General features: G+C 45.0%; 1 protein-coding gene across 2 annotated transcripts in view; it reads right to left on the reverse strand.

Annotated features, from left to right (window-relative positions):
- LOC134349822 (E3 ubiquitin ligase RNF121) overlaps positions 1 to 1,713 on the reverse strand; it is an 88,448-nt gene extending 86,735 nt beyond the window's left edge. The window contains exon 1 of one of the 2 annotated variants that reach the window (XM_063054741.1): positions 1,598 to 1,661. Coding sequence is in view for 1 of the 2 variants with exons in the window: in XM_063054740.1 (XP_062910810.1) it covers positions 1,598 to 1,669 (72 nt within the window). In the remaining variant the exon portion in view is untranslated. Of the gene's footprint in view, positions 1 to 1,597 lie in introns of both variants that reach the window. The other variant, XM_063054740.1, reaches the window with a different exon arrangement.
- Positions 1,714 to 15,577: the final 13,864 nt, after the last annotated feature.

The raw sequence follows: 15,577 nt of genomic DNA on the forward strand, positions 1-15,577 counted from the left end.
AAACGCTTTATTTTAGAAAAGCACAGTAGAGGAAATTGGATTAAAAAGCAGTTAGATGGAATTGCAATGGTGATTTTGATGAAAAGTTAGCAGGTGCAACTGATCCAAAGCCACACGTGCAGACATACAAAATGCTGGAGGAACTCAGCAATGTCTGACGTTGCCTGACCTGCCGAGTCCCTCATGTATTCCGTAGATACTTCTGTCATGAGTCCCTTGCCTCCACCACCACCACCCCAAACAGTGCATTCCTTCCAAATATTGTCATCCTTTGGATGGCAAAAAATATCTCTCTCCACTATTCTTAATCTAGCTTCAATTTTATAACAGCATGACAGGGGAAATTGGATTAAAAGGATAGAATGACACCGATTTAAATGGCGGTCCTCGGTTGACTGGAAGTCATAGAACACTACAGCACAGAAACAGGTCCTTCAGCTCACCTCGTCCATGCTAAACTGTCATTCTGCCGAGTCCCATCGACCTGCACCAGGACCAAAGCCTTCCATACCCCTCCCATCCATGTACTCAACCAAATTTCTCTTAATGTCAGAATCAATTCGACATCCACCACTTACACTGACAGCTCGTTCCACACTCTCACCACCCCCTGAGTGAAGAAATTTCCTCTCAGGTTCACCTTAAACATTTCACCTTTCACCCTTAACCCATTTAGTTCTAATTTCATCCAACCTCAGTGGAAAAAGCCTGCGTGTATCCACTCAATCTATACTCCTCAATTTTGTATAACTCTATCAAATTTCCTTTCATTCTCCGAAACACCAGAGAATAACGTCCTATCCTATTTAACCTTTCTCTGTGACTCATGTCCTCAAGTCCTGCATGGATTGCTCTCTCACAGGGCTCAGCAGAAAACCCGCAAAAACTCGCTCTGGAGCTAACTGAATGTAAAAGTGAGGATGCTCCGGACGGAATGGGGTGGACAACAGAGGTCACTGATATTCCTTTCTGCGCACAATTATGGCTAGGAATTTTTGATGGAGGGGAACGAGGACAGTTCAAGGATGTGGACAAGTAAGGTTCCCTCACCGCTGGGGCGGGGGCGAGACGTGCACAGGGATCAGGTACACAAAGGCGATGGAACTTGGATTGGGACCAAGGTGGTCAACGGCGGGGAATGTGACCGATCGCGTGCGGAGATACGAAGCCTCGGCAGTTAGGACGGCACAGATACCGGGAACCGGCGTCGAGCAAACATTAGGCGGGCGACCGGAAAACCTCGATGCCTTACGGTGATATGCGAGGACGGAGGCAGAATTCGGGACACCGTGGCAGACGGGAAGGGTATGGGACTGGGCGGGAAGGAGAACGGGACATGGTGTCGGGCGGGGAGACGAGATCCAGGACCCCTTGGCAACGAGGAGGGTCTGGAACTGAGTAGGACAGGGATCGGGACCGGGACCCGGTGAGGGGCGCGACCGACTCGGGGATCGGGGCGGGGACGAGGTGCCAGGTTGGCCGTGTTCTCATTTGAAACCGACCAGGGACTGTGTGGCCTGTCTGAGTCCAGGAAGGAGCTGGGGACCCGGCGGAAGGCGAGAGCGGCTCACTAAGCGTACGACAGCGCTGTCCTCACCGGCTCCTCCTCCATCTCATGTCTGTGATCTCCGAGCGGCCCGGGCCCGTCTACTTCCAACACCGCCGCCATCTTTAGCCTGGTAACCAAGAACAGCACATCCTGTTGGCCGAGAGATTCCGGCCAATGAGCTCTGGAGATGCTTTAAGGTGGGCAGAGGAACTTTTGGCCACATGAACATAAAGATCACGTGGCGTTTGGCTGCCCCGCCCACTCCGTGACAACGTTGAGTCGCGTGCTCTCTTTGATTCGCGGTGACGTGTCTTCGACGTCAGGACCCGGGTTGGTGACGTCAAATGTTTTAAGCGGCAAATAAGTTTGAAACATGAAACTTATGTAAATTACAAAATAAATAAATAATGCATAGGAATCTGGGAAGAATCTGTGTGCCTTCAGACTCCTGTACTGTCCCTCCCTATTGATTTACTGAGGTCCAGCGCAGAACCGAGCCGCGCCGCCCGGCAGCCCACCAGCGAGTCCTCCACTGAGTTTACAAGCCTCCTGCTGCTTCTTGCGATCCTCCACACCAGACAGAATGCTCCCCACCCCACATCTACTGAGTCTATAGAGACATGCAGGAACCAGCTGCCCTCCATCGACTCTGGCAATTAACCGGTCAGCATAACACAATTTTTTTTAAAGTGTTGCTTCCTCAGAATATGTTTTTGCTTGAAGCTGAACACAAATATAATTTCAGACTACTCGTATCACATTGGAATTTGGAGAAAAAAGAAATTAACTTTTATTGAATATCTAGTGTTTAACTGCATAACCATGCTGATGCTTTGCAATAGTTCAGCTAGGCTAAAAATATTTTGTTGATGATTTTTGTTTGTACTCAGTGTCTGAGGCTTCTCGCTTAAGTGTCCAGCAATAATCAGCCAGCATTGATGGATTCCAGTTGCCCCGATACTGTTTCTCCATGACAGCAATGCCCTAGTGAAATCTTGCACCATGCTCATCACTGACAGCGCCAACCTTGGCAGGGAAAAGTCTAAAGAGGCATGCAGGGTATGAATCTTTAGTGACATGTAGTACTCCATGGTTTTGTATGCTTGAAACATATTGTCATTCAGCTGTACATAGTCAGGTGCTCTATAGTCGCCAAGAAAATTTCAACAATGTCCTCAAATGCCTTCCATGTGATTTTCCCCAGTCCCACTAGAAGGTCTTCAAACTGCCTGTCATTGATGACCTGTTCAACTTGTGGACCAACAAAAATGCCCTCAAACAACACACCCAAAATGCCGGGGAATGCAGCAGGCCAGGCAGCATCTCTAGGAGGAGGTACAGTCGATGTTTCAGGCCGGGACCCTTCGTCAGGACTAACTGAAAGAAGAGATAGTAAGAGATTTGAAAGTGGGAGGGGGAGGGATGAAGCTAAGAGCTGGGAAGTTGATTGGCAAAAGGGATATAAGGCTGGAGAAGGGGGACTATCATGGGATGGAAGGCCTTGGAAGAAAGAAAGGGGGAGGGGAACACCAGAGAAAGATGGAGAACAGGCAATGAGTGATTGTGAGAGGGAAAGAGAGAGAGAGAGAATAAATAAATAAATACAGGATGGGGTACAAAGGGGAAGTAGGGCATTAACGGAAGTTAGAGAAATCAACATTCATGCCATCAGGTTGGAGGCTACCCAGACGGAATATAGGGTGTTGTTCCTCCAACCTGAGTGTGGCTTCATCTCCACAGTAGAGGAGGCCGTGGATAGACATGTCAGAATGGGAATGGGACGTGGAATTAAAATGTGTGGCCACTGGGAGATCCTGCTTTCTCTGGCGGACAGAGTGTAGGTATTCAGCGAAACGATCTCCCAGTCTGCTTCGGGTCTTGCCAATATATAGAAGGCCATATCGGGAGCACCGGACACAGTATATCACCCCAGCCGACTCACAGGTGAAGTGTTGCCTCACCTGGAAGGACTGTCTGGGGCCTTGAATGGTGGTAAGGGAGGAAGTGTAAGGGCATGTGTAGCACTTGTTCTGCTTACAAGGATAAGTGCCAGGAGGGAGATCGGTGGGGAGGGAAGGGGGGGACGAATGGACAAGAGAGTCACGTAGGGAGCGATCCTTGCAGAAAGCAGAAAGTGGGGGAAAGGGAAAGATGTGCTTGGTGGTGGGATCCTGTTGGAGATGGCAGGAGTTATGAAGAATTACGTGTTCGACACGGAGGATGGTGGGGTGGTAGGTGAGGACAAGAGGAACCCTATTCCTAGTAGGGTGGTTAGAGGATGGGGTGAGAGCAGATTTGCGTGAAATGGGGGAGATGCGTTTGAGGGATGGTGGAGGAAGGGAAGCCCCTTTCTTTAAAAAAGGAAGATGTCTCCTTCATCCTGGAATGAAAAGCCTTCATTAATCTTGGCATCCATTACTGTGACTTGAATTATGAATAGAAATAACAAATCTAGGCAATTTTTATAAAATGGTGTGAGATAGGAAAATTTCATGGTGATTTTCATGATCTTCAGCCCGTTACGTACCCCGTCACGGGTTAAAGAACCAGCAGAAATGGAAAAACACCTAGAGTCTGGTATTGCTGTTAACTAAAGCTATTTTATTAGTAACTCCACAATACAGTAATATAAAAAATATCAGAGAAATCCAACATGTTAGCAAAACTTTGGCATATACAAGTGTGTAAATATAGAACCCAAACTTCCTCAAGCTTAGGGGGTAATTGGATACAGTATTACGATGGTAGGTAAGCGAAGTCAGTTCACTTCATGATATTTAGTTGAGCAGAATTGAGGGGAGAGAGAGGTGTTCAGTTCTCCAGGTAAGCCAATGCCATTGATCCTCCGTTGTCCTCCAAAATCCTTTAAAGTCACCAAATGTGACCACACACAAGGAAATCTGCAGATGCTGGAAATTCAAGCAACACACATCAAAGTTGCCAGTGAACGCAGCAGGCCAGGCAGCATCTCTAGGAAGAGGTACAGTCGACGTTTCAGGCCGAGACCCTTCGTCAGGACTAACTGAAAGAAGAGCTAGTAAGAGATTTGAAAGTGGGAGGGGGAGGGGGAGATGTGACCACAACAAGGGGACTGTTTTCTGTGGTGGAGTTATCAACCCAGGCGAGGGTTGGACGCACTGATAACTTCCCGCCGGTCACCCCTTTTCCACACTGCAAGAGCAACTGATCGATCCTCCAAAACCCACCTTTCTGTGGGCACACAAAACTCAAACAGTGTCCGAATCTGTGTGTGTCTGGCTAACAACCAGCTGACCTTGTATTTATCCGGACATGCTGAACACCAGCTGTCCATCACATAACACCGCCCTCGGTCACCATGGCGACCCACGAGCTGCTCGTTGCACCCTCTCTCTCTTTTTAAAGGTACAGTCCATAAGGGATAATTAAGGATATCGTCACAAGCCCAAAATCTATAAGATATATCCAAAAGTGTTCAGTAAAATTTTTGCTGTCTAGTGTAATCAAAGACCCCAATAATCCTGGACACTCTCTTTTCTCCAATATCCCATTGGTCAGAGATACAAAAGCCTGAAAGAACATATCACCAGGCTCAAGGATCGTTTATATCCTTCTGTTATCAGAATCTTGAATGAACGATACAATAGACTCTTGGCCTCACAACCTACCTCAATATAATCTTGCAATTTATCGTTTACCTGCACTGCAGATTTTTTTGGTAGCTTTTACACTTTGTTCTGCTTTGCTATTGTTTTATCTTATTCTAGCTCAATGCACTGTGTAATGATTTGATAAATATGAACTGTATGCAAGATAAGCTTTTCTAGGTTCTTGGTATGCGTGAAATTGCACGTTATGGTAGTGTAGTGGTTAGCTCAATGCTTTTACAGCTGGGGACTCTGGAGTTTGGATTTCAGTCCCGACGTGCTCTGTAAGGAGTTTGTATGTCCTCCCTGTGGAATGCATGGGTTTTCCCCTGGATGCTCCTGTTTCCTCCAACAGTTCGAAGATGTACCGGGTAGGTTATGTAGTCATTGTAAATTATGCAAACAACAGGAATTCTGCAGATGCTGGAAATTCAAGCAACACAGGCCAGGCAGCATCTCTAGGAAGAGGTACAGTCGACGTTTCAGGCCGAGACCCTTCGTCAGGACTAACTGAAGGAAGAGTGAGTAAGAGATTTGAAAGTGGGAGGGGGAGGGGGAGATCCAAAATTATAGGAGAAGACAGGAGGGGGAGGGATGGAGCCAAGAGCTGGACAGGTGATAGGCAAAAGGGATATGAGAGGATCATGGGACAGAAGGCCTGGAAAGAAAGACAAGGGAGGGGTAAACCCAGAGGATGGGCAAGGGGTATAGTCAGAGCGACAGAAGGAGAAAAAGGAGAGTGAGGGAAAGAATGTGTGTATAAAAATAAATAACGGATGGGGTACGAGTGGGAGGTGGGGCATTAGCAGAAGTTAGAGAAGTCGATGTACATGAACCCCCTCGTACCCCATCTGTTATTTATTTTTATACACACATTCTTTCCCTCACTTTCTCCCTCTGTCCCTCTGACTATACCCCTTGCCCATCCTCTGGGTTTCCCCCCCCACCTTGTCTTTCTCCCCAGACCTCCTGTCCCATGATCCTCTCATATCCCCTTTGCCAATCACCTGTCCAGCTCTTGGCTCCATCCCTCCCCCTCCTGTCTTCTCCTATCATTTTGCATCTCCCCCTCCCCCTCCAGCTTTCAAATCCCTTACTCACTCTTCCTTTAGTTAGTCCTGACGAAGGGTCTCGGCCTGAAACGTCGACTGTACCTCTTCCTAGAGATGCTGCCTGGCCTGCTGCGTTCACCAGCAACTTTGATGTGTGTTCATTGTAAATTATCATGTGATTAGGTGAAGGTTAAACTGGGGTTGCTCAGCTCAAAGAGCATGAAGGGCCAATAAATCAATACCAACACTAAATCTTCTCAAACTGCTAATGAACGTGCTGCTTTGTAATTACCAAAAGACATTAGTTTTCATAACATAGTCAAGTGTGAGCTACTGTAGTTTGGGAAATCAAATGTAAAGGAACAGTATATAACTTACTTCAAGATTTATAAGAATGCTTTTGTATTTTTGCGGTCTCTGCACTATTTGTCACCGTATCTCATCCACAGATCCTTAATCAGTGTTTACCAGAGAGTTCCCTCCGGGGCAGTATGGTAGCGTAGCAGTTCACATAGTAATTTATGGCACAGTCATCAGTGATCCATTCCCACCTCTGTCTGTAAGGGGTTTGTACATTCTCCCCATGGCTGTGTGGGTTTCCTCAGGCTGCTACAGTTTCCTCCCACAGTCCAAGGATATTCAGGTTAGTAAGTTGTATACCTGCTATGTTAGTGCTGAACTCATGGCAACACGTGTCGGCTGCCCCCAGCACAGTGTATTTGGACTGCTGGTCAAAGTTCAAAGTAAATTTATTATCAAAGTACATATATGTCACCATTTACAACCCCGAGATTCATTTTCTTGTGCGCATTCACAGTAAATACGAAGAAACACAATAGAATCAGTAAAAGACTACACACAAGACAAATGACCAAAATGTGCAAAAGACAACAAACTGTAAAAATACAAAAAGAATGAAAAACAAAATAATAATAAATAAATAAATAAATAAATAAGCAATAAATATTTTAAAAATGAGAATGAAGAGTCCTTGAAAGTGAGTCAATTGGTTGTGAGAACAGTTCAGGTTGGAATGAGTGAATCGCAGTGAGGTTTTCCCCTCTGGTTCAAGGGCCTGATGGTTGAGGGGTCATAAATATTCCTGAACCTGGTGGTGTGAGTTCTGAGACTCGTGTACCTTCTTCCTGATAGCAGCAGTGAGAAGAGAGCATTTTGTTGAGCCAAAAGATGCATTTTACTGTATGCTTTGAAGTCTATGTGATAAATAGAGCTAAAGCAAATCTGTATGAAGAACTTTTGATTTTTATACAGTAAGTGGTGGGTGCCTGGAACATACTGCCAGACATGGTGGTGGAGGCAGATATGTTTGACACGAGAATCTGTTGATGCTGTAAATCTAGAGCAGCACACAAAATGCCAGAGGAACTCAGCAGGTCAGACATCATCTGTGGAGGGAAGTGGACAGTCCCCTCTGAGTGCAGTATTTTGTGTATATTTTAGAGATGTTTCAAACTTCAAGTTCCTGGGTGTCAACATCTCTGAAGATTTGTCTAGGCTCAACATATTGATGCAATTATGAGGAAGGCACGTCAACGACTATATTTCATTAGGAGTCTGAGGAGATTTGATATGTTACCAAAGACTATAGCAAATTTCTACAGATATACCTTAGAGATCATTCTGACTGGTTGCGTCACCTATCGATACAGAGGGGCCAATGCACAATATCAGGAGAAGCTGCAGAGGGTTGTAAACTCAGCTGGCTCCATAATGGGCACTGGACTCCCCAGCATTGAGGACCCAAAGCCCTTTGTCAGGACTGGAAAGGAAATGGGGAGAAGCCAGACTGAGAAGGGATGGAGTACAAGCTGGCTGGTGATATCTGATGCCAGCTGAGATTGCATAAGCTGGATATTTTTCCCTGCAGCGTAGGAGGATGAGGAATGACCATAGAAAGGTTAATAAACACGAGGGACATAGATTATATGGATGGTCACAGTCTTTTCCCACAGTAAGGATATTCTCTTCTACGTTCCACCTTGCCTTCAGATTCCATATCTTGAAAGAAGAGTAGGGATGCCATTCTTCCCTGAGGATTGTCACCTTGTTATGGTGAAGAGGCTTCTGGGATCGTGAGATCCCGAGAATGATGCTGTTGGGAGCTCGGCTCCTGGTAAGGTGACCCATAGCAGAAATGTTCAGGGGGAGGTTCTGGACAAAGAGCGTTCCAACCAAGACCTCAACGGCATTAGATGATGACACATCACAACAGCAGTGAAGGAGGAGTAAGGATCCAGCAGTGAAGGGTCCCCAGTGGTCTTGCATTCTGTTCCACTGGACCCTGACTGACCCCAATCTGTTAAGCATGATGTGGTGGCTGCCCGTACACCAGCCTCACCACATTAAGCAAAGTCAAACTAGTTAAAACAGATGTTCTCCAATAAGGGAATAATCCCTTGTGAAGGATGTAATGCTGACAGCCTCAGTGGTATCTCACTGTGTTTGAAGTGCATTTTGTATTTAATCTTTCTCAAGTGCCCAAGAGTGTGGACCACTGCAGTCCTGTAGACCACAGGTTTTCACACAAAATGCTACAAGATATCAGCAGGACAGCCAGCATCAATGGAGAGGAATCAAAAGGTAAAACGTTTTGGAACAGTTCCTTCCTGTCCACCATTAGATTTCTGAATGAACAATGAACCTGTGCACACTACCTCGCTATTCTTTTATTTTTACTGTTTTTGCACCAGTTATTTAATTTATATATATATATTCAATATATATATACATATTCAATATTCAGGAGGGATAGACATGAAGGAAGGGGAGGTGGCGTGGCGTTGCTGGTTAAAGATGAGATTAACACAATAGAAAGGAAGGACATAAGCCGGGAAGATGTGGAATCGATATGGGTAGAGCTGCGTAACACTAAGGGGCAGAAAATGCTGGTGGGAGTTGTGTACAGGCCACCTAACAGTAGTAGTGAGGTCGGGGATGGCATTAAACAGGAAATTAGAAATGTGTGCAATAACGGAACAGCAGTTATAATGGGTGACTTCAATCTACATGTAGATTGGGTGAACCAAATTGGTAAGGGTGCTGAGAAAGAGGATTTCTTGGAATGTATGCGGGATGGTTTTTTGAACCAACATGTCGAGGAACCAACTGGAGAGCAGGCTATTCTGGACTGGGTTTTGAGCAATGAGGAAGGGTTAATTAGCGATCTTGTCATGAGAGGCCCCTTGGGTAAGAGTGACCATAATATGGTGGAATTCTTCATTAAGATGGAGAGTGACGTAGTTAATTCAGAAACAAAGGTTCTGAACTTAAAGAGGGGTAACTTTGAAGGTATGAGACGTGAATTAGCTAAGATAGACTGGCAAATGACACTTAAAGGATTGACGGTGGATATGCAATGGCAAGCATTTAAAGGTTGCATGGATGAACTACAACAATTGTTCATCCCAGTTTGGCAAAAGAACAAATCAAGGAAGGTAGTGCACCCGTGGCTGACAAGAGAAATTAGGGATAGTATCAATTCCAAAGAAGTAGCATACAAATTAGCCAGAGAAAGTGGCTCACCTGAGGACTGGGAGAAATTCAGAGTTCAGCAGAGGAGGACAAAGGGCTTAATTAGGAAGGGGAAAAAAGATTATGAGAGAGAACTGGCAGGGAACATAAAAACGGACTGTAAAAGCTTTTATAGATATGTAAAAAGGAAAAGACTGGTAAAGACAAATGTAAGTCCCCTGCAGACAGAAAATTATGGGGAGCAAGGACATGGCAGACCAATTGAATAATTACTTTGGTTCTGTCTTCACTAAGGAGGACATAAATAATCTTCCAGAAATAGTAGGGGACAGAGGGTCCAGTGAGATGGAGGAACTGAGCGAAATACATGTTAGTAGGGAAGTGGTGTTAGGTAAATTGAAGGGATTGAAGGCAGATAAATCCCCAGGGCCAGATGGTCTGCATCCTAGAGTGCTTAAGGAAGTAGCCCAAGAAATAGTGGATGCATTAGTGATAATTTTTCAAAACTCGTTAGATTCTGGACTAGTTCCTGAGGATTGGAGGGTGGCTAATGTAACCCCACTTTTTAAAAAAGGAGGGAGAGAGAAACCGGGGAATTATAGGCCGGTTAGCCTAACGTCGGTGGTGGGGAAACTGCCGGAGTCAGTTATCAAGGATGTGATAACAGCACATTTGGAAAGCGGTGAAATCATCGGACAAAGTCAGCATGGATTTGTGAAAGGAAAATCATGTCTGACGAATCTCATAGAATTTTTTGAGGATGTAACTAGTAGAGTGGATAGGGGAGAACCAGTGGATGTGGTATATTTGGATTTTCAAAAGGCTTTTGACAAGGTCCCACACAGGAGATTAGTGTGCAAACTTAAAGCACACGGTATTGGGGGTAAGGTATTGGTGTGGGTGGAGAATTGGTTAGCAGACAGGAAGCAAAGAGTGGGAATAAACGGGACCTTTTCAGAATGGCAGGCGGTGACTAGTGGGGTACCGCAAGGCTCAGTGCTGGGACCCCAGTTGTTTACAATATATATTAATGACTTGGATGAGGGAATTAAATGCAGCATCTCCAAGTTTGCGGATGACACGAAGCTGGGTGGCAGTGTTAGCTGTGAGGAGGATGCTAAGAGGATGCAGGGTGACTTGGATAGGTTGGGTGAGTGGGCAAATTCATGGCAGATGCAATTTAATGTGGATAAATGTGAAGTTATCCACTTTGGTGGCAAAAATAGGAAAACGGATTATTATCTGAATGGTGGCCGATTAGGAAAAGGGGAGGTACAACGAGACCTGGGTGTCATTATACATCAGTCATTGAAAGTAGGCATGCAGGTACAGCAGGCGGTGAAAAAGGCGAATGGTATGCTGGCATTTATAGCAAGAGGATTCGAGTACAGGAGCAGGGAGGTACTACTGCAGTTGTACAAGGCCTTGGTGAGACCACACCTGGAGTATTGTGTGCAGTTTTGGTCCCCTAATCTGAGGAAAGACATCCTTGCCATAGAGGGAGTACAAAGAAGGTTCACCAGATTGATTCCTGGGATGGCAGGACTTTCATATGAAGAAAGACTGGATGAACTGGGCTTGTACTCGTTGGAATTTAGAAGATTGAGGGGGGATCTGATTGAAACGTATAAGATCCTAAAGGGATTGGACAGGCTAGATGCAGGAAGATTGTTCCCGATGTTGGGGAAGTCCAGAACAAGGGGCCACAGTTTGAGGATAGAGGGGAAGCCTTTTAGGACCGAGATGAGGAAAAACTTCTTCACACAGAGAGTGGTGAATCTGTGGAATTCTCTGCCACAGGAAACAGTTGAGGCCAGTTCATTGGCTATATTTAAGAGGGAGTTAGATATGGCCCTTGTGGCTACGGGGGTCAGGGGGTATGGAGGGAAGGCTGGGGTGGGGTTCTGAGTTGGATGATCAGCCATGATCATAATAAATGGCGGTGCAGGCTCGAAGGGCCGAATGGCCTACTCCTGCACCTATTTTCTATGTTTCTATATATATACTTATTGGAATTTAGTTTTTAATTATGTATTGCCGTAAAACAGCAAATGTCATATGACATATGCCAGTCATATTAAACCTGATTCTGTTTATTCCCCTCCATAGACACTGCCCGACCTGCTGAGTTCCCCCAGCATTTTGTGTGTGTTGCTCTGATTTCCCACATCTGCGGAATCCCTTGTTTAAAGCATCAGGTTTTATTAGTTTGAGGTCTTGCTAGCCAAATGTTTAGAAATGATGAATTTGATCTGCATTCATTGTGAGGTTGGTGCCAAGATATGGAAAGTGGACTTGGGTGTTGTACAGCAAGGACAGTTTGGAAGTCCATTGTTGGCAAGTCCGCTGGAGGTGTGTCTTGGGAGGAAGGAAAGGGGCTTATTTTTTTGCTTGTTGGTGGCGGAGTGGAGCCCTCCGCTGGTCTGGAAGTCACCCTTGGGCAAGGTGTAGCACTTGCTTGCCCCTCCCCCCAATTAGGGTCACATGCATGCACCCCTCGCACAAACTCTTCTCCCTCCTGCCATCTGGCAAAAGGTACCAAAGCATTTGGGCTCTCACGACCAGACTGTGCAACAGTTTCTTCCCCCAAGCCATCAGACTCCTCAATACTCAGAGTCTAGACTGACATCTACATCATTTATTATTATATTGTAATTTGTCCTCTACTGTGCCTATTGTCTTGTTTATTAAGTATTGTACTGCCCTGCACTGTTTTGTGCATTTTATGTAGTCCTGCGCAGGTCTGTAGTCTAGTGCAGTTTTTATGTAGTCTAGTGTAGCCTTGTGCTGTCTCACATGGTCTGGTGTAGTTTTGTGTTGTTTCATGTAGCACCAGGGTCCTGGAGGAACATTGTTTCATTTTTACTGTGTACTGTTCCAGCAGCTTATGGTCAAGATGACAATAAACTTGACTTGACTTGATGAGCCATGGGAGCAGGTGGTGGAAGGCCGTATGAGCAGCTGGTGCATCTCAGAAATTCTGGTTATGCAACCACTAACACCAGGCAGACAATCTCTGAAGAGTATCGATAATGGCTGGGGTCACCCGTCTTGTAAAGACTCTGCCCAGAAGAAGGCAATGGCAAACCATTTCTATGGAAGAATTTGTTAAGAACAATCATGGTCACAATCATATGACACAGCACACAACAAACTGATGCTTGTTGTATTGTGTGTTCTAAGCATTGTGGGCGTGCCATATTGGCATTGGAATATGTGCTGACTCTTGCAGGCTGCCCCATAACATCCTTAGATTGCGCTGGTTGTTAGCACAAATGATGAATTTCACTGTTTCCATGCATTTAAGTAAGTCAATAATAATTGGATGCCATTGTAGCATAGCAATTAGTGTGACACTACTACAGCCACCGTATCTCTAAATAAAATTGAAGTTTCCTCTCAAATGAGTTTACGAAAATGTCATTAGTGAGGAAACACCTCAGAAGACTTGCTGGTTGAAAACACTTACAAATATTCCTTGTAAATCTGTTCTCATATTGTATTTATTTAGATAAATAAATTCCGACACTATAAGAAGTTTGTATGTTCTCCCTGTGACTGCATGGGTTTCCTCCCACATTCCAGCCATGTGGGTTAGTAAGTTTATTGGTCACATGAGTGTAATTGGGCAATGAGGGATCATTGAAAGGCCTGTTAATGTGTTGTACCTCTAAGAATGGTAGTCACGATGAGCCCACTTCTGCTCCTACATCTTATGGAATTGAACTCGAAACTCTGACATCCCGAGCGGAAATGGTGCCACACTAACCGCCATGCTACAGTGGCGCTCCAGACTAAGACACCTGCTCCAGACTTTATAGTACCTTGATGTTTTATCTGCTTGATATTTTTTTTTACAGAAAACAGACCTGTAGCAATTTCATGACATGCTCAGTTCAGAGTAGAGCATCAATTGCTAGTTTAAAATCAGTGAAAAAATTCTTTGCCCAGCATCTGTAGAATTATAATATGGTGAAGTTGATACGGTAGCCCAGCAGTTAGCACGATGCTATTGGAGCTCAGGGCACTGGAGTACACAGAGTCATCTGTAAGGAGTTTGTACGTTCTTTCTGTGACCATGTGAGCTTCTTCCCGTAGTTCAAAGGTATACCTGTGATTAGGCCAGTGTTAAATAGGTGGGTTGCTGGGCAGCACAGTTCATTGGGTGGACGGGTCTGTTCTGCACTGTATCTCTAAATAAGATGAGATTTAGAAATCAGAGTCCTGCAGATGTCATCTGCTTTGACCACCATGCTGCAGATTATTCAGTCTCTGATGAAACCATAACATTACTCACTTAGTAACTCTCACATCCTGCTCAGGAAGCGCTTGGTTCAGGTCAGATTACGTATCAGGTACACCTGCTCGTTAATACAAATATCTAATTGGCCAATCATGTGGCAGCAACTCAATGCATAAAAGAATGCAGACACAGTCAAGAAGTTCAGTTGTTTAGATCAAACATCAGAACGGGGAAGAAATGTGATCCGAGTGACTTTGACTGTGGAATGATTGTTGGTGCCAGATGGGGTGGTTTCCTGGGATCTTCACAGAGAATGGTGCCATAAACAACAAAAAGCATCCAGTGAATGGCAATTCTGTGGGCGAAAACACCTCGTTCATGAGAGGTCAGAGAAGACTAGACTGGTTCAAGCTGACAAGAGGCAATAGTAACTCAACTAACTGCATTACAAGAGGTTTGCAGAGAGCATCTCTAAGTGCATAACATGTAAGAGCTTGAAATGGATGAGCTACAGTAGATCACACTGGGTTCCAATCCTGTGTGGTCAACTGAGTGTAATGCTAACACTGCAAGAGCAATGTACCTTGATTGACATAATGACATAAGATGAGATACTTAAACTGAGGCCTTACTTACTGCACTTGGAGATCCAAGATTCTACAGCACTGCTACTGAGTGAGGGAGTTTATCCTTCAGCACACTGTAATGAGCACAGTACCATACGCAGGACTTCACTGGCCAGAATTTGTCATGGTAGCAAGCAGTAGCATAGCAGGTAGTGCACTGCTTTACAGTGCCAGCAATTCCGGTTCAATTCCTGCTGCCGTCCACAAGGAATTTGTATGTTCTCTCCATGACTGTGAATGTGTCTTATGGCAGTCCCAGTTTCTTCCCACAGTCCAGAAAAGTAGGGGTTAGGGTAAGTAAGTTGTGGGCATGTGACGTTGGTGCCAGAACCATGGTGACACTGCAGACTGGCCTGAGCACGTCCTTGGGCTATGTTGATAGTTGACAAAAAAAAACACATTTCACTGTATGTTTTGAATGCCTGTAAATAGAGCGTAATCTCTTTAATTATTGTATTTCAAAAATGTAATCTCTTTGGTAGTAGGATTCCCTGGTGCTTTGCAAGCTTGTGAATGGTGCAATATACATGCTGATTTATTTATTCAGAGAATGCAAAAGATATGGCTCTGTAAATAATTGAGGGTTTTCCGCCAAGAATGCAGCCCATCTATTGCCATATCTTGATGGACTTAAAGGTGAGGAAAGCAAAGCCGGGGGGGGGGGGGCAGGGGGCGGGGAAGAGAAACAGGAACTAAAATCTGAAAAACTCCCACTCAGAAGCACCACACCGGCCAGTGCAGAACTGAAAGAGTCATATTGACAAAGCTCTACATTGCCAGAGAAAAAAAAGTTTTTAAAAGATAGACCCATTCATCCCCAATCTCAGAATTACTACACAGCCCCACTTCTAGAATATAAAAGCAAGGGTGTAATGCTAAGGCTTTATAAGGCATTGGTCTGATCGCACTTGGAGAATCATCTAAGAAAAAATGTGCTGGTATTGGAGACAGTTCAGAAAATGTTCATGAAAATTATCCCTGGAATGAGG

This window comes from Mobula hypostoma, chromosome 7 (assembly GCF_963921235.1).
Source record: "Mobula hypostoma chromosome 7, sMobHyp1.1, whole genome shotgun sequence".
NCBI lineage: Eukaryota > Metazoa > Chordata > Chondrichthyes > Myliobatiformes > Myliobatidae > Mobula > Mobula hypostoma.